Source organism: Phalaenopsis equestris, unplaced genomic scaffold (genome assembly GCF_001263595.1).
Source record: "Phalaenopsis equestris unplaced genomic scaffold, ASM126359v1 Scaffold000428, whole genome shotgun sequence".
Taxonomy (NCBI): domain Eukaryota; kingdom Viridiplantae; phylum Streptophyta; class Magnoliopsida; order Asparagales; family Orchidaceae; genus Phalaenopsis; species Phalaenopsis equestris.
The window spans coordinates 2,766,281-2,784,941 of record NW_018164869.1 but is presented as its reverse complement, the minus strand read 5'-3'; the positions used below and the strand labels follow the sequence as shown (position 1 = coordinate 2,784,941).

Genomic DNA, 18,661 nt, shown 5'->3' with positions numbered 1-18,661 from the left:
AAGTACATGAGGATAAGAAAGTATTTAAACACTTATAAAATAATTAAATGATATTATTGCACAATAATGGACTTCGTTGGATTTCGGTGCCCAGGCCATTATAAATTGGCTTTAGGGTAGTGGAGGTATGCACCATCTTCGTCTCTCCTAGCTCCTTTGTCTCGTGTCATCCTCTTTATGTGCTTTTTGCGATGGTTGGCGAAGGAGCTAGGCCTTCTGATAAGAGTGTGCTTCTCAAGGCGATGAGCGATATGCAGGCACATGCCCGTAAGTTAGAGTTGAAGCACAAACAAGCGGGTGAGGTATCCATGGAAGCAGTGAGTAAAAAGAGGGTTGTGTTAAAGCTCAGAGCCGACAATCACGAGACCCAGCTTAGTTCTTCTGGTTTTCTTTCGGGCCCTCCTCAGAAGAGGGTTGTAAGAGAGGTAAGAGGTCGTCATGATGACCATTTACGGGACACTCGCCAGGGGTGAGCGTTTTTGCAACGGGAGAAAGATTGCCCATCTTGGTGGCTGCGGGGCCACAGTTCCCCAAGGAGTTCTGAGGAGGCGGAAGCTGAGGCCGAGACATGGCTTCAACCGACTAGGAGCAGTTTCTCTTCTGAAGATGAAGGACAGGAAAAAGATTGTGAGGATATTTTCTCTTATACCACATCTAAATGGGAGTGGATTCTTGGTACATAGTTTGATAGTTTTTTGCATCTCTCTTTCCAACAACTATGGTCCTGATTTTCGCCTCTGTATCGGTAGATACTAATGTTGTTCCTGAAGATGATGCGGTGGTGGTGGACCATGTAGCGGTCGAGGGGACGAATATGGGACATGTTATCGTAGGAGGAGCATATATGGTTGTTGACCTCATTTTGGTGAGGTATAGTCTTCTTCTTGGGATCTAACCATAGGACTTTCCCTATGATTATCTTAGAAGCCGAGTGATGTGATCCACACCTTTTAGGAATTTAAACCATTTCTTGACTTTTTTTGTTAAGTCTCACATGGGTGGTCTTAAATCCCCAATACTTGATTGAGTTGATTGAGACCAACATGTGAAGACTCAAAAAATGAGTTCTTATAGGATCATGAGGCCATAGGGACATTCTTTTTGACCCTAGGTGGCTTTTCACCACTTCACAAACACTTCATTCTCCTTCACAAAATTTGCCCCAAACCTACCCCAAAATTACCCAATTTTCAACCCAAAATCAAATTCAAACTTCAAATACAATTTTCATGGACTCCAAATTCAAATTCACATCAAATCCTGCACAAAATCCAAAATCAAATTCAACCCCACCAAATTTCAAGCCTTATTTCCAAATTTGTCAAATTCACATAAAATTCTACTCAGATTCAAAGTTGTTAATTTCACATCCAATTTCTCTTTTGGCAATCCCTAAAAACTCACCAAAGTTGTTATTTCAGGATTTCAATTAACATGTGAGTTATTATCTTGGTGTTATAATACTTTTGCCTCCAAATAACATCACTGCCCACTCATCTCCCTTCAATACTACGCCAATAACACCTTAATACAACTATAATAACACCATCACAGTTTGCTCCAATAATACTGCCTCCCAATAACTTAACTCCGTTGTGTTTTCCCTCCAATACTACCATAAAAAAACAAAAATAACACCATACACACCGTCACGCCAAATAACACCACGATCCGTCAATTACTCACCAAATAACACCATGAAAATCCCAATTAATCATTAATAAGACTAGGTCCCGATTATTGGCCAATAACACCCTCAACAATACCGCGGTCGTGATCCTGAGCCAATAATATTGTAATTTGACCCGAATAACACCTTGAACAACACGGATGCCCGCGAAACCCCGGGAACACCACAATATAACATGAATACTACCGTGAATAACACCAATTTTCGCAGAACCGTAGTAACCTCGTAATACTCTCTCAATACTACCTTTGATAACACTGGTTCTGCGGAACAACGCTCGCACACTAATAACACCTAAATATAGCCCAAATAACACCAAAATAACACCTACTGCATTAATTGAAGTTTTGAAGTACTTTCTCACGAAAACCCTAGTCGCACTTCTTTCCCCCGTGCCCCACCCTTTCGGCGTGAGGCTGCCTGTCGCTTTACCTACTCCCCACTTCCTCTGTTCTCCACTTTCTCCACTACATCTGCCCATTGTTGCCACCTTCCCTTGTCACCACTTCCCCATCTCCGTAAGTTTCGGTTCACCCCAGGAAAGTTGAAGGTAAGTCCTTTCCTCCCCTTTGGCTATAAAAACCCCATCAGGGGGAGGGTTTGAGGTTGTTGAAATTTTGATGGCTTAGAGAGGTTATGTTGGATTTTCACTGATTTGGATATTTTCCTATTGTGTTCATGGAGTTCTTTTGGCCTACATCAAAAGATAACTCTTTTCTACACTAGCCTTCCATTCAATTAGCAAGGTCGTTTGGCCTGTGAGATATTTCATTTGGTTTCTCTGATTGAGCTCTTGGAATAAACACATTTTTTTTTTAATTTCTCTGGTTGATGCTCATTCCTGTTTTGGATTCTAAATGTCTTAGGTTGGTTCTTTATTGTTTTGGAAAAAGGTTTTAATGTTTTTTAGGCTTGAATGCATACAGTTAAAAAAAAATGGATTCGAATGTTGGTTTCTAGCTTGAAAGTGCACTTTTTTTAATGAAGTATTTGCATGCATACCACTCAACTCCCATATATTCACATATCTAGCAGCTAAACTCTTACTCATCATATTTATGTCATCCGAACTTTTCATATTGCATCAAATTTACTACAATTTTGACTTTTAAATGTGCAATGTACTTACTCTTGCATATTTAGGATGACATGTATGTAAACATTGAAATTTAGGTGATAGATATGCAAATATATAAGAAATGAATGGTGGGCAAGTAAAGTCCCACTTATCTTGTTTCACTCAAATTTGAATTCTAGACATGTAAACACATGGGAATTGATTGATATAGACTTTTTTTGGGAATCTTTACAACTTGCTGATTCTCTTGGTATTGATTTCCTTGTTGTTTGAAAGGCTAAAATATATCTTTTTGAGACTGATTTTCTTGCTGATCTGGAAGAGGGTTTAAGAGTTGTTTTTGTTCTAAGTCTTAGCTGAGTTTTAGAGAAATACAAATGTTGTTTTACTCTATTTACTTGCTGACTTTGGAGGAAAATAAATGTTGTTTTGTGGCTTAATATATGTGATTTGGAGGGTTTAAATACCTCTTTTGGAGGTCGGTTTGCTTGCTATTTGAAGGATTAAAATGTTGTTTTGAGCCTTGTAAACCTATCATTTTGGGAAGATTTCATATGTTGTTTTATGGATGCTTAAAACTTCGATTTTAGGCTTCACGCATATGTTGTTTTGAGTACTTTAAATGCTGATTTTGGGGTCTGAGACATGTTGTTTTGAGTACTTTAAATGGTGATCTTTTGGGTTGCATGTCCACTGTTTGGAGAAGGTTTGAGCACTATTTTAGGATGATTTGTTCATTGTTTTGAAAAAATTAAAAGGCAGATTTCTTCGCTGATTTACTTGCTATTTTGGCCCTATATTTTGCTGATTTTGAAAGATACTTGAACCACTTTGTCATTCAATTTCCTTTATTTTTCTTCTTTTCTTTACTTTGCTTATTCAAATATAAGTGTGCATAGTGTTGTGATATGTGAATCATCAAACAGGGCTATAAGTTGAATGGTTTGAGGTTTAATGACCGTGATGAAAAAGACATCTAGGCATGTGAGAAGTATCGTATATCCTGACGCGAGGATTAAGGATTGACATTGCTTCCCTCTAACATTTAGCAAAGAGTTACCTTTGCTCATGTAGACTATGATATAATATAATTTTATAACAAAACTTGTATTTTTCCCCTTTAAATAAAAGAAAAATTGAAGTGTGTGACAAATCAAGACCCTTTTGTAACTCATATTTCCTTTTCTACTTTTTTTTTGAAGTGATGGGGCTTCCTGGTTTAACATATAGGCTTCTTGTGCGATTTGGAGGAAGAAAAGGGCTTGAGATCGCAGAGGCGAACTGAGGCCTTTGATTCCATTGTGGAAGAAAAATATCAGGCTAGGGCATCAAGAGGGCTAGGGCGGGATGAAATCAAAAGGCATTCGGCGCAATCGAAAGGAGGAACAGGGAGGCGCAGTTGTGATCGATCGCAGGAAGGAGAGCTCTCGGGATCCTGAGGGCTCGAGTGGCGGACGGCTTAGGAAGAATCCCGCGAGTCGATCGCGGCAATTCTAGTGCCGGAAGGAGGAGTTCGAGAAGGAGGTTCGCGGCGGCGTCAGAGAATGGATTCGTCTGCGTTGTAGCTGAAGAAGGACGGAGAGCGTAGGAAGGCTCGGCGATGGTGGAGATTGAGAAAATATTACATCTCTGTTCATTGTTTGTCACTTATACAGTTTGGGTGTTATTTAGAGGAAAAATTATTGCATACGGACATGCATGAGTTGTCGGATCCTGTCAGAATGTATTTCGGTGAGCCCCTCTTAAAAATTAAAAAATAATATTGAAATACATCCTGACCGCAGATCACCGTGCACGCATCTAATCAAATTTTTTTAAAAAAAAATTAAATTAGGACTCACTGTCATACAATTATTATAAAGAAAGTGTTTTTATTGATTCACCGCACGCATCACTGCGTGCGGTGAACGACACAATAATTTTTCCTCCTTTTAAAGATACGTGACAAGAAGTAATTAAATTTCTGATACAAAACTGATACATTTTTTTATCAGAACTCCTGAATATTTTTAAGCATAGAAATCAGATTTTTTTTTGTCCTTATATTTTTATTTCTATTATCAACATTTATAAATGTATATAAAATAAAATATTAGATGCTAGATTTTTTTTTTTTTTCAAAAAGAATAGTTAGATGTTATTATATGAGTTTCCAGCCACCCGTAATGTGTATAACAATTTAAGTATCACTTTGTTAAGGTTAATTGTGTCAGAAGGGATTTGAACCCTCAACCTGAAGAAAAATTATTTCATACGGACACCGATCTCCACCGTTGATCACAACATTTTTTTTTTAAAAAAAGGGGTTAAAATGGGGCCCACTGAAATACATCTTCACTGTGATCAACGATAGAGATCGTACTGTTGATGACAACCAACATGCCGAGATAAGTGGCAGAAATGATTTATATTTAAATACATAAGAATTGTGGGTTATGTATTTAAATTTCCCCAAAAATAAAACTGTACATGCATGATCAAATATTTTAAAAATACAATAAAATAAAAAACGCAAAAGATATCAAATATCAAGGAGAGTTACCATTAAACAGCCTCCCATATTAAATGATGCATAATCAATCGGTTCTAGAAATTTATTCAATTTTGCCAATTTATACATATGCAAAATAAACACACTTCATTGATTTAGAAGTATTCTAAATCTTAACTAATCTTTAGTTGATAGGGTTTATCTAAAATGTTGTTGTTGTTGCGTGATCTAGATATATACCGGTTGATGTGGTATATCTATAAATCAAACAGGAGAATGATTGACGAAGCGAAAAAATAGGACGAGAAGAATTCACACCAGAAAAGAACACACACAACGGAACACACAAATTTATGTGGTTCGGCAAATTGTCTTCGTCCATGGAGTTGCAGAGGATTTTACTACTCGAGGAATTTGCACTAGTCGATCACTTCGACTTACAAGAGGAATCTCTCACTCTTTGTTGCCCTCTCTCTTCTTCTCTCTCTATACCGAGATACACCGAAGAAAACTCTACACCGAGATACACCAAAGAAGACAAACTTACAAGAGAAATAAATCAAATTTTTCTTCTGCCACAAATCACCAAGAAGAAGCCTAAGGAGAACAATCTTCTTCTTCTTTCTTCTTCTTCCTTCTGCCGTAAGGAACTGCTCCTCCTTGCACTTTTCTTCCTCTGCCCCAAGAAAACCTTCCTATTGAGAAAATTAGGGCGAAGTTAAACAAGAACGACACAAATCTAGAAGAACACAAAGAGATTTAACGAGGTTCGACAAAGATGCATACGTCTTCGGGAGCAGAGCAGCGGCTTTTCACTAATTCAGTAAAGAGAACAGAATACAGAATTTATGGATACTCCCTAGGGTTACATATAAGTCTAATTTACAACCCTAGAAAGCACATAAAAAGAAAATATTGGGTACAATATATAATTACCAAATTACCCATGTATCACAACCCCAACCCACATAAAGAAACTCCCCTGATTTGGACAGAATCTTCCGCTTTGCTTCGCTCCTGATTTAACACTGTCCATTTATGGTATATGAGCCATATCTAACAAATCTCCACCTTGGCGAATATCCAGCCCCTTATGAGAAATATGTCATGGAGTTCCTTACATATCATAAGTGGGTTGGGCCACCATGCTTCTCTAGCAACTGCAGACATTCAACAAGTTCAAGCAATGCAAGAACTTGTTGATAGTAACTGGCTTGGTCAACATATCAGCTGCATTTTCATCAGTACGAACCTTCTGCAACAGTATCTCCCCAGAAGCAATCAATTCTCTAATCTTGTGATATCTTACATCAATGTGCTTGGTTCTCACATGGTACACTTGGTTCTTAGCCAGATAAATAGAACTTTGGTTGTCACAATGCAACTGAACTCCACCTTGCTCAACGCCCAGTTCCTTTACTGGCCCAGCAAGCCATAAGACTTCTTTAGCAGCTTCAGTTGTTGTCATGTACTCAGCTTCAGTTGTAGATAATGTCACAATAGATTGAATTGTTGATTTCCAACATATAGACCCTCCACAAGGAGTAAACACATACCTAGTTGTAGACCTTCTGTCATCCAAATCACTTGCATAATTTGAATCAACATACCCCACAACTGAAAGATCATTCTGCTGACTGCCAAAAATAATTTTATGTCCTATAATATCCTTCAGATACCAGAAAATCCACTTGACTGTTTCTCAATATCGTCTTACAGGTTTAGTCATGTATTTGCAGACTTGACTAACAGCATGAGCCAAATCAGGACAAGTACATATCATTGCATACATCAAGCAGCCAACTGCACTGGCATATGGAACCATTGTCATGTCTTCGATTTCTGTATCTGTCTTAGGACATTGTTCTGAAGAAAACTTAAAAATGATTTGCCAACGGTGTGCTTACAGGCTTTGTTTTGCTCATCTCAAATATTTTCAGCACTTTCTCAACATAGTCTCGTTGAGATAAACATAATCGTCTTGAGCCTCTCTCTCGATGAATATCCATTCCAAGAATCTTCTTCGAATAACCAAGTCTTTCATGTCAAATTCTTAGCTTAATAAAGCTTTCAAATCAATGACATCATTCATATTCTTTGCAGCAATCAGTATATCATCAACAGACAGTAACAAAAAAATAATATAATCATCATCAAGGCTCTTCACATAAACACAACAATCATACTCACATCGCATATAGCCAATATGAATCATGTAGGAGTCAAACCGCTTGTACCATTGTCTTGGAGACTGTTTCAACCCATACAGTGATTTCTTTAACCTGCAAACCAAATGCTCATGTCCATGTTTGAGTGAACCCTTCTGGCTGCTCCATGTAAATTTACTCCTTCAGATCAGCATGCAAGAAAGCAGTTTTAACATCCATCTACTCCAATAACATCCATCTAAGAAAGCAGTTTTAACATCCATCTACTCCAAATGCAAATCCCAAATGACTACTAATGCAAACACTGCCCTGATTGAAGTATGTCTATTTCATCATAATAATATTTCATCATAATATATCCCCTTCTGCTGTAAAAATCCATTTGCAACCAGTCGAGCCTTGAACTTTTCCCCTTCTTTTTCTGATATTGTTGGTTTCCTTTTGTACACCCGATAGTCTTCTTTCCCTCTGGAAGCTGAACTAGCTCTCATGTGTGATTTTTCTGCAAAAACTCCATCTCCTCAACCATTGCACCCATCCATTTCTCTTTCTCCTGTCTGGTGATAGCTCCTTGAAAAGTGGTTGGATCATCGCTGCTTATGAGAAGTGCACAAGAGACCAAGTCTTCATAACCCAATCTACTATGAGGCCTGACATTAGTGTGTCTCTATCTATCTCTGGCTAGATTATAATTTTGCAGATCATTTGGAATAAAATCACCACGTGTTGGATTTGAACTTTCACCTCTCTCAGAAGCTACTGGCTGCTGTTCTAAATCCATCTACACTGCATCTGAACTGGAACTCTTCTCTGACACCTTGTCTTGATTCTGCTATAACATAAACTGCTCATCAAAAATTGCATCTCTGCTGATCACCATCTTCTTTGCAATTGGATCCCAAAACTTGTATCATTTCACACCTTTCTTATAGCCCAGAAAGATGCACTTCTTGGATTTTGCATCAAGTTTTGATCTTTCATCTTCATGTACATGCACATAAGCAGGACAACTAAAAATCTATAAATGATCCAATTTAATTAGATTATTTGTCCATACCTCTTCTTCGACCTTGCCACCCAATGAATCTCGACGTGATCTATTGATGAGATAGCATGGCATATTCACAGCCTCTGCCCAGAAACTCTTAGGAAGCCCTGCATTCAGTCTCAAGCACATTGCCCTTTCAGTTAAGGATATGTTCATCCTTTCTGCCACACCATCCTGTTGTGGTGTCTTACGCACTGAAAAATACCTCTGAATCTCATGCTCCTCACAGAACTTATGAAACTGCAAATGTGTGTTATTATCAGATCTCAAATACTTGATCTTTCTGTCAGTTTGGTTCTCCACCTCAGCTTTCCACAACTTGAATTTAGAGAAGACTTCGAATTTCTGCTTCAAGAAATACACTCAAACTTTCCTAGAGAAATCATCAATAAATGTAACAAAATACTGAGATCCTCCTAATGGCAACTCCCTGGTAGGGCTCCATACATCAGAATGCACATAATCAAGAATCCCTTCAATTTTATGTTTTTCAGTCATAAAACTGACTATAGTTTGTTTTCGAAGAACACAGAACTTAAAAAGATCAAGCTTGCAGCTTTTAACCCAATGCAACAGATTTCTTCTATGCAATTTTGTCATCCCACGTTCACTAAGATGACCCAGTCGCATATGTCATAGCTTTGTATTGTCATCATCAGACTCCACAGAATAAACTCCACCTACAACTGTACTCCCCAATAGTTTGTAGATATTGCCTGCAGTTAACTTTCTTTCATCACTGTGAGTGCACCCTTAACAATTCTGATGGTTTCCCTATCCTCATCAGCCTTATGAATGAAACCATTTTTATGTAGAGTGCCCAAGAAAATCAAATTCTTCTTCATATCTGGAATATGTCTGACATCACATAACGTTCTAACTGTGTCATCATACATCTGAATTCTGACATCTCCAATACCAATAATATTGCAGCATTTATCATCACTCAAATAGACTAAGCCAGAATTAGTTAACATGTATGAAGTAAATCACTCTATGTTAGGTGTTATGTGATAAGAACACCATGAATCAAGAATTCATGCATTTGTGAACTGAGTTGATGAAACTGAAAGCATATCACCATCACTGCAATCTGAATTGTCACTCTGCACCACATTTACAGACTTCGATGATGTATCACATTTCTCCTCAGTTTGCTTCTTGAGTTTTGGACAATCTCTCTTCATATGACCTGCTTCATATGACCTGGCTCCTTACTCCTTACACTTGTAGCAATTAATTGTTTTTTTGTCTTTAGACTTTGATCTGAAATTTTGCCTTCCATAACCTTCCTTCTTTTTCTTTCTTCCACGATTCAGCTTACCCTTAACATATAAACTGTCGCCGTGAAAGCTTTCCCATGTATTCTGCTTATGCTGGTATTAAGCCAACAATGCTGCAGTAATCTCATCAAATTTGATAGTTTCTTTCCCATATGTCAGAGTAGTCATCAGGTGTTCATAGGAATAAGACAATGAACACAACAAAATCATCGCTTGATCTTCATCCTCAATATTCACATCAAGCCGTGATAAATCAATGATTATTTGATTGAAGTCATTAACATGTTACGCTAGATCAGAACATTCTTGCATCTTCAGCCCATACAACTTTTGTTTCAGATACAACTTGTTCGTCAGATATTTGGTCATAAACTGGTATTCTAATTTCTTTTATATCTCCCTTGGAGATTTCAGATTCATCATGTGATACATAACCTCATTTGTCAGACATAAACGTATAGTTGCAACCGCTCATTGTTATAATTCTTCCCAATTTTTATCCTCTATAGCATCTGGTTTCGTTGTCTTCAGGGCCTTCAAGATTCTCAGTTGCGCCAACAGATCTTTTACTCTTGTTTGCCACGATCCGAAGTTACAAGTTCAATCGAACTTCATCATCTAAAATTTCACACCAGAAAATGTCATTTGAAAATTGATCATGCAACAAAAACTTCCTTATTTCTTGTTTCTTATAATAGCTCCGTAGCGCCGCAAAATTTGACAAATCTTCCAAATTTCCTTCTCCACAAATAAAAGTAATAAAACTAAAATTTTTGTTTGCCTCTTCGCCCCCCTGCAAAAGAAATAAAAAATTCTTCTGTATCGAATGTTATTCCGGCAATTACGCCTCTGACTGCGATCCCGCAAAAGAAAGGAGTCGAAGATTTTACGCCTCCAATTCCCCTGCAATATTTTCGGAACGTAAATTCGTAACCTTCGTCGACCCTTCTTCCTTGAATCGGAACCCAGAAAGGAAAAAAAAAACCAATCGGAGCCTTCTTCCTTCCCTGAAATCGGAACCCAGGAAGAGAAAATTATTTAAGGAAATACCAATCAGGGAACCCTTCCAATTTTCCGAGAAGCTGAAAGCCTTCCTGCTGCAAGCCGCCAACCCTTCGATCCCGCGATTCTCGACTCTGGTAGCTAACTCCTCTCCCGATCTCCCGCAGAAGCTTCTCGTTCGTAATTGTTGCCGCAAACCTCCTCTGCGCGCATGATCTGTTCAGCCGAAGAAGTCTGCGCCGCCAGCCGTCCAACTCCTCTGCCGTACTCAGAAATTTTCCTGCGCTAGAATCGCCCTGATACTACTTGTGTGAAAAATTAAGGCCAAGAAAAACAGGAATCAACACAAATTCAGAAGAACACAAAGAGTTTTAACGAGATTTAGCAAAGATGTCTATATCTTCGGGACCAAAACGGCGATTTTTCACTAATTCGGTAAAGAGAACAGAATACAAAATTTAGGGATAATCCATAGGGTTACATACAAGCCTAATTTATAATCCTATAAAGCACATAAAAAGGAAACCTTGGATATAATATGTAATTACCAAATTACTCTTATACCACAACTCCAACCCACATAAAGAAACTCTCCTGATTTGAACAGAACCTTTCGCTCTGCTCCGCTCCTGATTTAGCACTGTCCATTTATGATATATGAGTCATATCTAACACTTACTCTATCCCGAAGAAATCGAAGAAGAACTCAAAAAATGACATCTAAACCTAAGAAGAGTCATTCGAAGAGATGCTTCACTTCTCAAAAAAGGAAGGGGAGAGTGGTTATTTATGAAGAAGTGTGACTCTCCAAAGCAAAGTAACTGTCCAAACATAATGGACCGGACTCCACTGTTTCTAACATAAAAGATATTTAATGCATGGGATCATTAGAAATCCTTTAATTCCCCTATATTTTCCCCTAGTTACTGCCCATCTCAACAATTAAGCCCCGTTATAAGACAAAATATTTTGTTCAGATGCACGTCCGGCCGCCACGTCCTCATTGGCAACCGACATTACGATTAGTGATTAGCAATCCGGAGAGAATATTTTTCTCCGTTTGTAGAATGAGGCTCTGCTCTATTACATTGTAGTGAGTGTCAACAGCATCCTTCACCCTTAATTGGTGCATCCCCATCTTTGTTAGTTATATCGATGGAACAGACATACAATAAGCAATCCAGATAAAGATTAAAAAAAACAATTTTCAAATGTACATTTTCCCTTATGTTTCAAGAGCCAAACTAACAGAAATTCTACCACCAGAAAACGCTATTTCACAACTCATTCCTGACAGCAATTTCAACATGTAAGAAACTATAATCCTAATTATCATACAAATGAACCATAACCAGCACCTCTACAGCTACATAAAACAAAAAGGAGATTTCTAACAACTCTTTTCATAATTTCCTTAGGCTATCCACCCTATCAATAACATCCAATGCTTTAATACGATTTATATCAAAATCAATAACAGGCAATGACATCTTTCTGGATTCATTCTTGCTCATCCTTACTGGTGTGTTGCAGCTGCTTCTGGAGAGTCTGCTGAACTTGTGCCTCTTTGGCCTACCAAGATCAAAATCTTGGCTTTTACTTATTCTGGGAGATCTTCTAGGCACCTCTACTTGTCTCAGGATCTCTTGCTCTTCTTGCGTGATGAGCGATGGGGTCGGTGCGGACGAATTGGCGGAATTTGATTTGGTTGAAAGGGGAGGAGAAGCGGAATTCTGAGAAGTGAGAATCGAAGTTTTGATCGGCGAACGAGAACAGAACTTGTTCTTTCCTCGTCTTGAAAGGTTAATGAAATGGTGGAGGCGCACGATCAAGTCGAGTATGTAGGCATCGGTGCTGTCTTTGTCTGCATGGTAGAATGTCTCAACTCTGAGCATGGTGGTGTGGCCTGCTGGCTTATGAGTTACATCCGCACTAAAAGAAATAGTGAGGAATTCAATTCCTTGTTTATGTAAATAAGAATAAAAGGATAGTAAGAATGAAGTTTGAATGGAGAAACTGACCCTGTGCTTGCCCATTCTCCAACCCAACCAAAACCATGGTGCGCTCTATGATGTCATTGCAATAAGAAATGGGTCAGAAAATTAAATATTTTGAATGTTTTAAGATTCTTTTTATTGTTGAAAAAATTAAAAGACAAGAGCAACCAAATAAGTACTAACTTTAACAGAATTCATTAGAATGAAGATATTACTTCTTTTAAGATGAGTGTAATAAAAATATAGAGCTGATAACACAATTATGTATGGAAAGAGTAAGAGCTCTTTTTTTAAAAAAAAAGGAATGGCTTGAGGCTATTATACGAGCCTTGGCCATCCCCGACACGCCTAACAATTCGAGTACCACACCCTCCACCAGGGGGAATCGAACCCCAGATCAGAGAGGACTTACAACCGACAAGCAGATGCCCGAGCAACTGATCTAAGTAGGAAGAGCTTGACATGCAATCCATGCATAATTTGTTTTCAGTCCAGAGGAGGAAATGAGGCTTTTGAGATGAAAATTAAGGGGAGGGGGGATAAGAGTAAATTGCCTTACTTTGTGGTGTTATTAGCAATTGGGACAAGCCATTGCAATGTTTTCTCCATTTCAGCCTTGATTTGAGGAATGGTCAGCTGCGATGAAGCGGTATGAACGAACACATGTAATGAGAAATTTTTATAACCTTTACTTTTAATATCTCTTTTAAGGATCAGATTTTCTTTAAAACAAGACAAAAATAAAATTCTCATGTACCTGTTCATCGAGCTCAAACACCAGCAGTTTCGAGCGCAAAGCGGATTTTATTGAAGGTGGCAAGTTTTGGTATAGTGAATCCCGGGTGTTTGGGGGCACAGATCCTGATCGCGACACCTAAACAGTAACAGTTTACTTAATGCCAGAGATAAGTAATTCATATGCTGAAGAATAACAATATCAACTTTGCTTAATTTTACAGCTAAAATCATTTTACAAACTAAAAAAATTATTTTGTTGAAAAATTCACAAGCAACAGGCTTTAAATCCAAGTGGTGTGGACTGTCAATATCTCAAAATGCAACCACCAATCAAAAGTAGGGTGTGATGGTTGGGTAGGAAAACTGAGAAAATTTGGAAAATAAAAACAAACAAAATTTCTCTTTTACAATAATGGAAAACTTACTAGTGTGTCAATTTGATTGATAATATTTGCATAATGCAATGCAAGGCCAGCTGGGCCCAACCTTTGTTGACTTTTGAAGGAATGCACCGAAGGGTCATCTCCTTCTAAAAGTTCACAAAAACATAAAAATCAAAAGAGAATCTTAAAAGAAGTAATATCTTCATGAAGTAATACCAATGAAGATAAATATTGTCTTAGAAAGAAAGCAGAATAAGTTCCTAGATGCTAGAGGCAACAAATAGCAAGGTCATGAAAAGCACATATGCATTGCGGCAAAACATCGAACGCCAATGATTAGCAGTCATTATAATTAAGGAAATTTTAACAAACATTAACTGATTTGAAAGCTAGCAAAAAGAATAAAACATTTTCTTTTCAATGCAACTTTTTGGGGTGGAGTTTGTAAATACCAGCATTTCCAAAGGCTTCATGAATCTCAAAATGCATAAAGTGCACAATGTCTACTAGCTTTTCCATGACCTGCAAGGCGGAAGAACATATTTTCTCAGAACATAGATGTGTGTGTGTGAGAGAGAGAGAGGAGCATATTATTGATAGGTAAGGGATGACAAACAGGTCACATGAAATAGAATAATGCCAATGACAAACCTCTTCCAAGTTTCTCCACCACAATGATTTCTTCTTTAAGCTTTTTACATGCTTCCCTTGGCTTTTGAGCTCATGCCTTAGAATTTGAAAACCTTCTCCTGTATGGAAATGGAAACGCGGCACTTGGTCAAAAATTTTGAGGGCCAATAGTATGCAATTCAAGTAAAGATAGGCCTCACCATTTAAATCTATAATTCAATCCTAAGTAATTTGCACAAGGCTAATGATAGTATAGGGGATATGATGCCAGGATAACAAAGTTGGCTCATCTATTTTAATTTGAGACCAATATAGGTTAAAAATTGATTCAATTTTGATTGCACATAAATCAAGTTGCATTACTGCAGACATATATAAATACCAATGTTTTAAAAGGAGTGGGTGTTGGGAGGGGAGTTTTGGCTGTTACTAGGCGAGACAGAAGACCCAAAGCGTCAGGCGTAAGCCGAAAGGTAGAAGGTTGTCGGATCGCTAGCATGCAATTATGCGAGAGATGAAACAGACGAATGCAGGATCACCTCCTGTTGCGGGAAAGATGCGTGAATCAGCTTGATTCGGGTATGTCTGGAAAATTAGGATATTTTTTTCCTTTTTTTTAACCAAATAGTGGGGGGTACGCCCATGTGGAGCGCAAACTGAGCTCTCGGGGCGCACAAGACGTTCTGGTGCATTAGCCTTGGGGTGAACTAGGTCGCGCCTCACCCCAGGAGGTGTCCTAGGCGGGCCCCAAAAATGTCTTTTGAAACAGAGATTAATATGATTAAAAAGCATATACATAACCATATCTTGAGATGGCTCAATTTGATTCAAATTTAGCTCAATCCATTTCATTCAAACCAGGGTGTGTTTGTTAGTGGACTCATTGATTTAATTCGAACAAAAAAAAGTCCAATCTTTGAGCATTTAGAAAGCCTGACTAGAGAAAATGAATTTAGTTGCCCTTTCCAATATTAACATAAGATTAATATATAATACTCTTAAACCATTAATCATGATGAAGCAAAACACTAAAAGAATAAGATTATATGACAAATGCACATGATTGCACAACTACTCTTAATGTAATAAATAAAAAAAGGCCAACACATCTTAATTTCACCTGAATTTTCTTCTTCATGGAGTTTTCTTCGATAATCTTGGTCAAATCTATCAAAAGCATGCAACTCATGATAAAGCTCCTATAGAATTCAAAGAATACAAAAATCCATTGTGAGTTAGCCACAAAATCTAATCTAGTGAGTCAATGAATAAAAATTTTGAATTATCAAAGAAATTCCAATGATACTTGCACAGAAGACTAATTTGGAAATCAAATGCAAATAAAGTCAAACCCATTGACATCTAGCCTCATATGGCTCTATTGAATTCATACAATCAAGTCAATTAGATTACAAAAAAGTAAAAATTGCAGCAATAAAAATGCAAACTAATTTATCCCTACTCATAAAGTGAATGCCTAGTACTAAGCCTTCCTAATGCCGCACTTCGGAAGAACCATTTATACTATACATAAAGAGTCTAGAAAAACACATTCTGTACCAATCTTGAACAATGATGCAAAAACATTTCAGCCACTCAGAAAACATGGTGATGAGGGTGTTTGGTATACCGTGGGTGATTAGTTGAGGGATGTTGGTTGGTGCAGTAGAAATGACTGAATGAAAAGCTTAGTCAAGGAGTGGAAGCCCAGAAATAAGTCAAACTCAAGCTCTGACCTTAAAAAACATGGTGAATAATTGACAATAAATTGATATTCAATGATTTGTTCAATATTAAAAGACATATTTTCATCAAAAGCTTTATTCCAATACATATTCTCAATAGATTCAGACATCCTTTATAATATCCTCTAAAACCAGCTTATCTGAATATCTCCAGAGCACTACAGGATTACATTGTGGTTTCATGAATAAAATGTATAAATAAAAACAGCATGTATAGTTTTCAGGACAAACTTTGAACTATGTAAAAGCAACAAGAAAAAAGCACTCACAGCAGTATATTGGACTAATGTCAATAGCTGCTGCATGACACCTGCTGCTTGCTCCTTCAGTTGCTGCCGTGGTGTGATTTCCGAACCTAATCTAGATTCAACAAAATAGGAAAATATCTACTAAGTTGTAAAGCACAAACCAAAGGACCTCTATCAAACAAGTGTATAAATGCATACTTAGCGAAGTAGCGATCCAAGTTGTGCCATTGGGGATCTTTACAGCGGTTGCCAAATCGAACAACCTCCCTAGAAAATACTTTCAACTCCTCCCTGAAATTTTGAAAGAATAGCAAGCTTAAGCAGAAATAAAAGGAAATCCATATTATTGAATCAATAAGTAAAAATTGTGAAATTTTATTGTAAATAAAGAAAGTCAATTCAATCAAAATCAAAACATGTATAATTTTTATTGCAAATGAACCTTTTATCAGCAGCAGCAATTCTTAGCAACTCATTCCAGTCTGTAGACACTATTCGCTGAACAGCTTCCGAAGGAAGCACCACTTCCTTCAAATGCTTTATGTTTTCTTCTGAAAGTGAATGCATAAGATTGGCACCTTTTACGATTGTGTTAGCAACCTCAAAAGCTAGGATGGATATTTTATTTCCTTTTGTTGCCACGACCGATGAAAACCCGCTGCCGATATTCAAACTAGTCATGCTACTGCCTAGTGTGTCTAAAACCTCCACTGCCATCCCAAAACCAGCAGACCCGGCTCTTCCTATAAATGAACTTACTTCCGAAACCTGAATAAACACGAAATTAAGTAAGAATGAATACCACAATAGATGTCCACTATAAAGTGACATGATTCAATTTAAGAATCTGAGCTTTCCAGATGCCACTGACACATTCACAGGAAAATGAACTAAAATTATAAGTACTTAGAGCAGCTCACTATATATTTATGATTCTCTCAATGTGAATAAAGAAGTAAATATGAAGCACATCTATCAGAAGCTAATATGAGCAGAAGAATAGCAATCAAAGCAAAGTAATGCTGATGAAGAAATTTTAGGAACCTTAAAGCAGCAAACTTTGCATTACTTCCAGTATTAATCACAAGTGGTTATTCTTTTACTTTATTCAAGGAATTACAACGACAAGCAATGGAATTCCATCTCTTCTTCTTTCATTCAAGTTAAGCTATACACTATTTATTTTAAAAGCACTTTTTTTCAATCAATACCGGAGAGGACTTTATTAGGACTGCCACATACAAGTATCTCAACCAGTCAGCAACATATGGGCATTAAGAAAGTAGAAAATCCTAACTCCTAAGTACAGTTTTCTGTTATTTAACTTGATAAAGTTAGAAGATTTTGGCTTTACCTTGCTAATAAGCAAGTAAACAATAAAAAAATCAATTAGTAACTGAAGATAAAAGTTCCTGGGTTTCTGAATACCTACTGGAATTAAAACAGAAACGATGGATTGATTTAATGTTCCCATGATTTAATTTCCATGGAGAAAAAGATGTATATATTTCAAATAAAAATTCATTTTTTTTCTTAGTGCATAGAAAAAGAAAAAGTTTTGAATCAAAATCCACCACACCCAGCATCAATCCTTCGCTATTCCAAAACAAAAAAGATTATCCTACATTTTAGAAACTGAAATAATGCATGCATTTTACTTCCAAGAACAGTAAAATTTCATTAACCTCAAGCTAATGTTGCTTATTGCAACATTGCCCTATATTCTCATGCCTTCCAAACCTCAAATACTATTAAGAATCCTTTCGTTCATGGCATTACTATCTACCGTTCTTCCAACAACAATGAAAAACAAAGAAAAACAATAAAATAAAATAAAAATCTAAAGAAAGGGCTTGCCTTGTGCGCTCCAGATTTTGCTCCAGCGGTGGCCTTTGACTTTGCCGAAATGGACTTTTCAGAAAGAACTCTAGACAAAACAGGCTGCCTTTGTGCTGAAATTCCACCACTCCCAAAACTTGCTAACATCCCCTCCGAGAACGAAAAGGATTGCTCCAGAGACCGCTTCCCCACCGCATCCCCAGCTTCCAAACTCTTCAAATCACCATAACCCTTCAGCTGAGATGGCGACAATAGCTTCTCAGGATCCCTTCGGTTGCCCGCACTGATCGTAACATCACTAGGCGATTTGTCCACTGCTGA

The 18,661-nt window shown here is 37.5% G+C and overlaps 1 protein-coding gene across 1 annotated transcript; it reads right to left on the bottom strand.

Moving 5' to 3' along the window:
* Positions 1–11,985: 11,985 nt before the first annotated feature.
* Positions 11,986–18,655, bottom strand: LOC110027547. Its single transcript, XM_020729035.1, has 12 exons — positions 18,359–18,655; positions 16,944–17,269; positions 16,700–16,792; positions 16,523–16,613; positions 15,629–15,707; positions 14,530–14,627; positions 14,331–14,400; positions 13,921–14,024; positions 13,515–13,631; positions 13,317–13,393; positions 12,782–12,826; positions 11,986–12,692 (listed from the first exon to the last, which is right to left on the bottom strand). Exons 1-12 carry the CDS (start codon positions 18,485–18,487, stop codon positions 12,164–12,166), a joined length of 1,758 nt encoding a protein of 585 aa, XP_020584694.1. The 5' UTR covers positions 18,488–18,655; the 3' UTR covers positions 11,986–12,163.
* Positions 18,656–18,661: the final 6 nt, after the last annotated feature.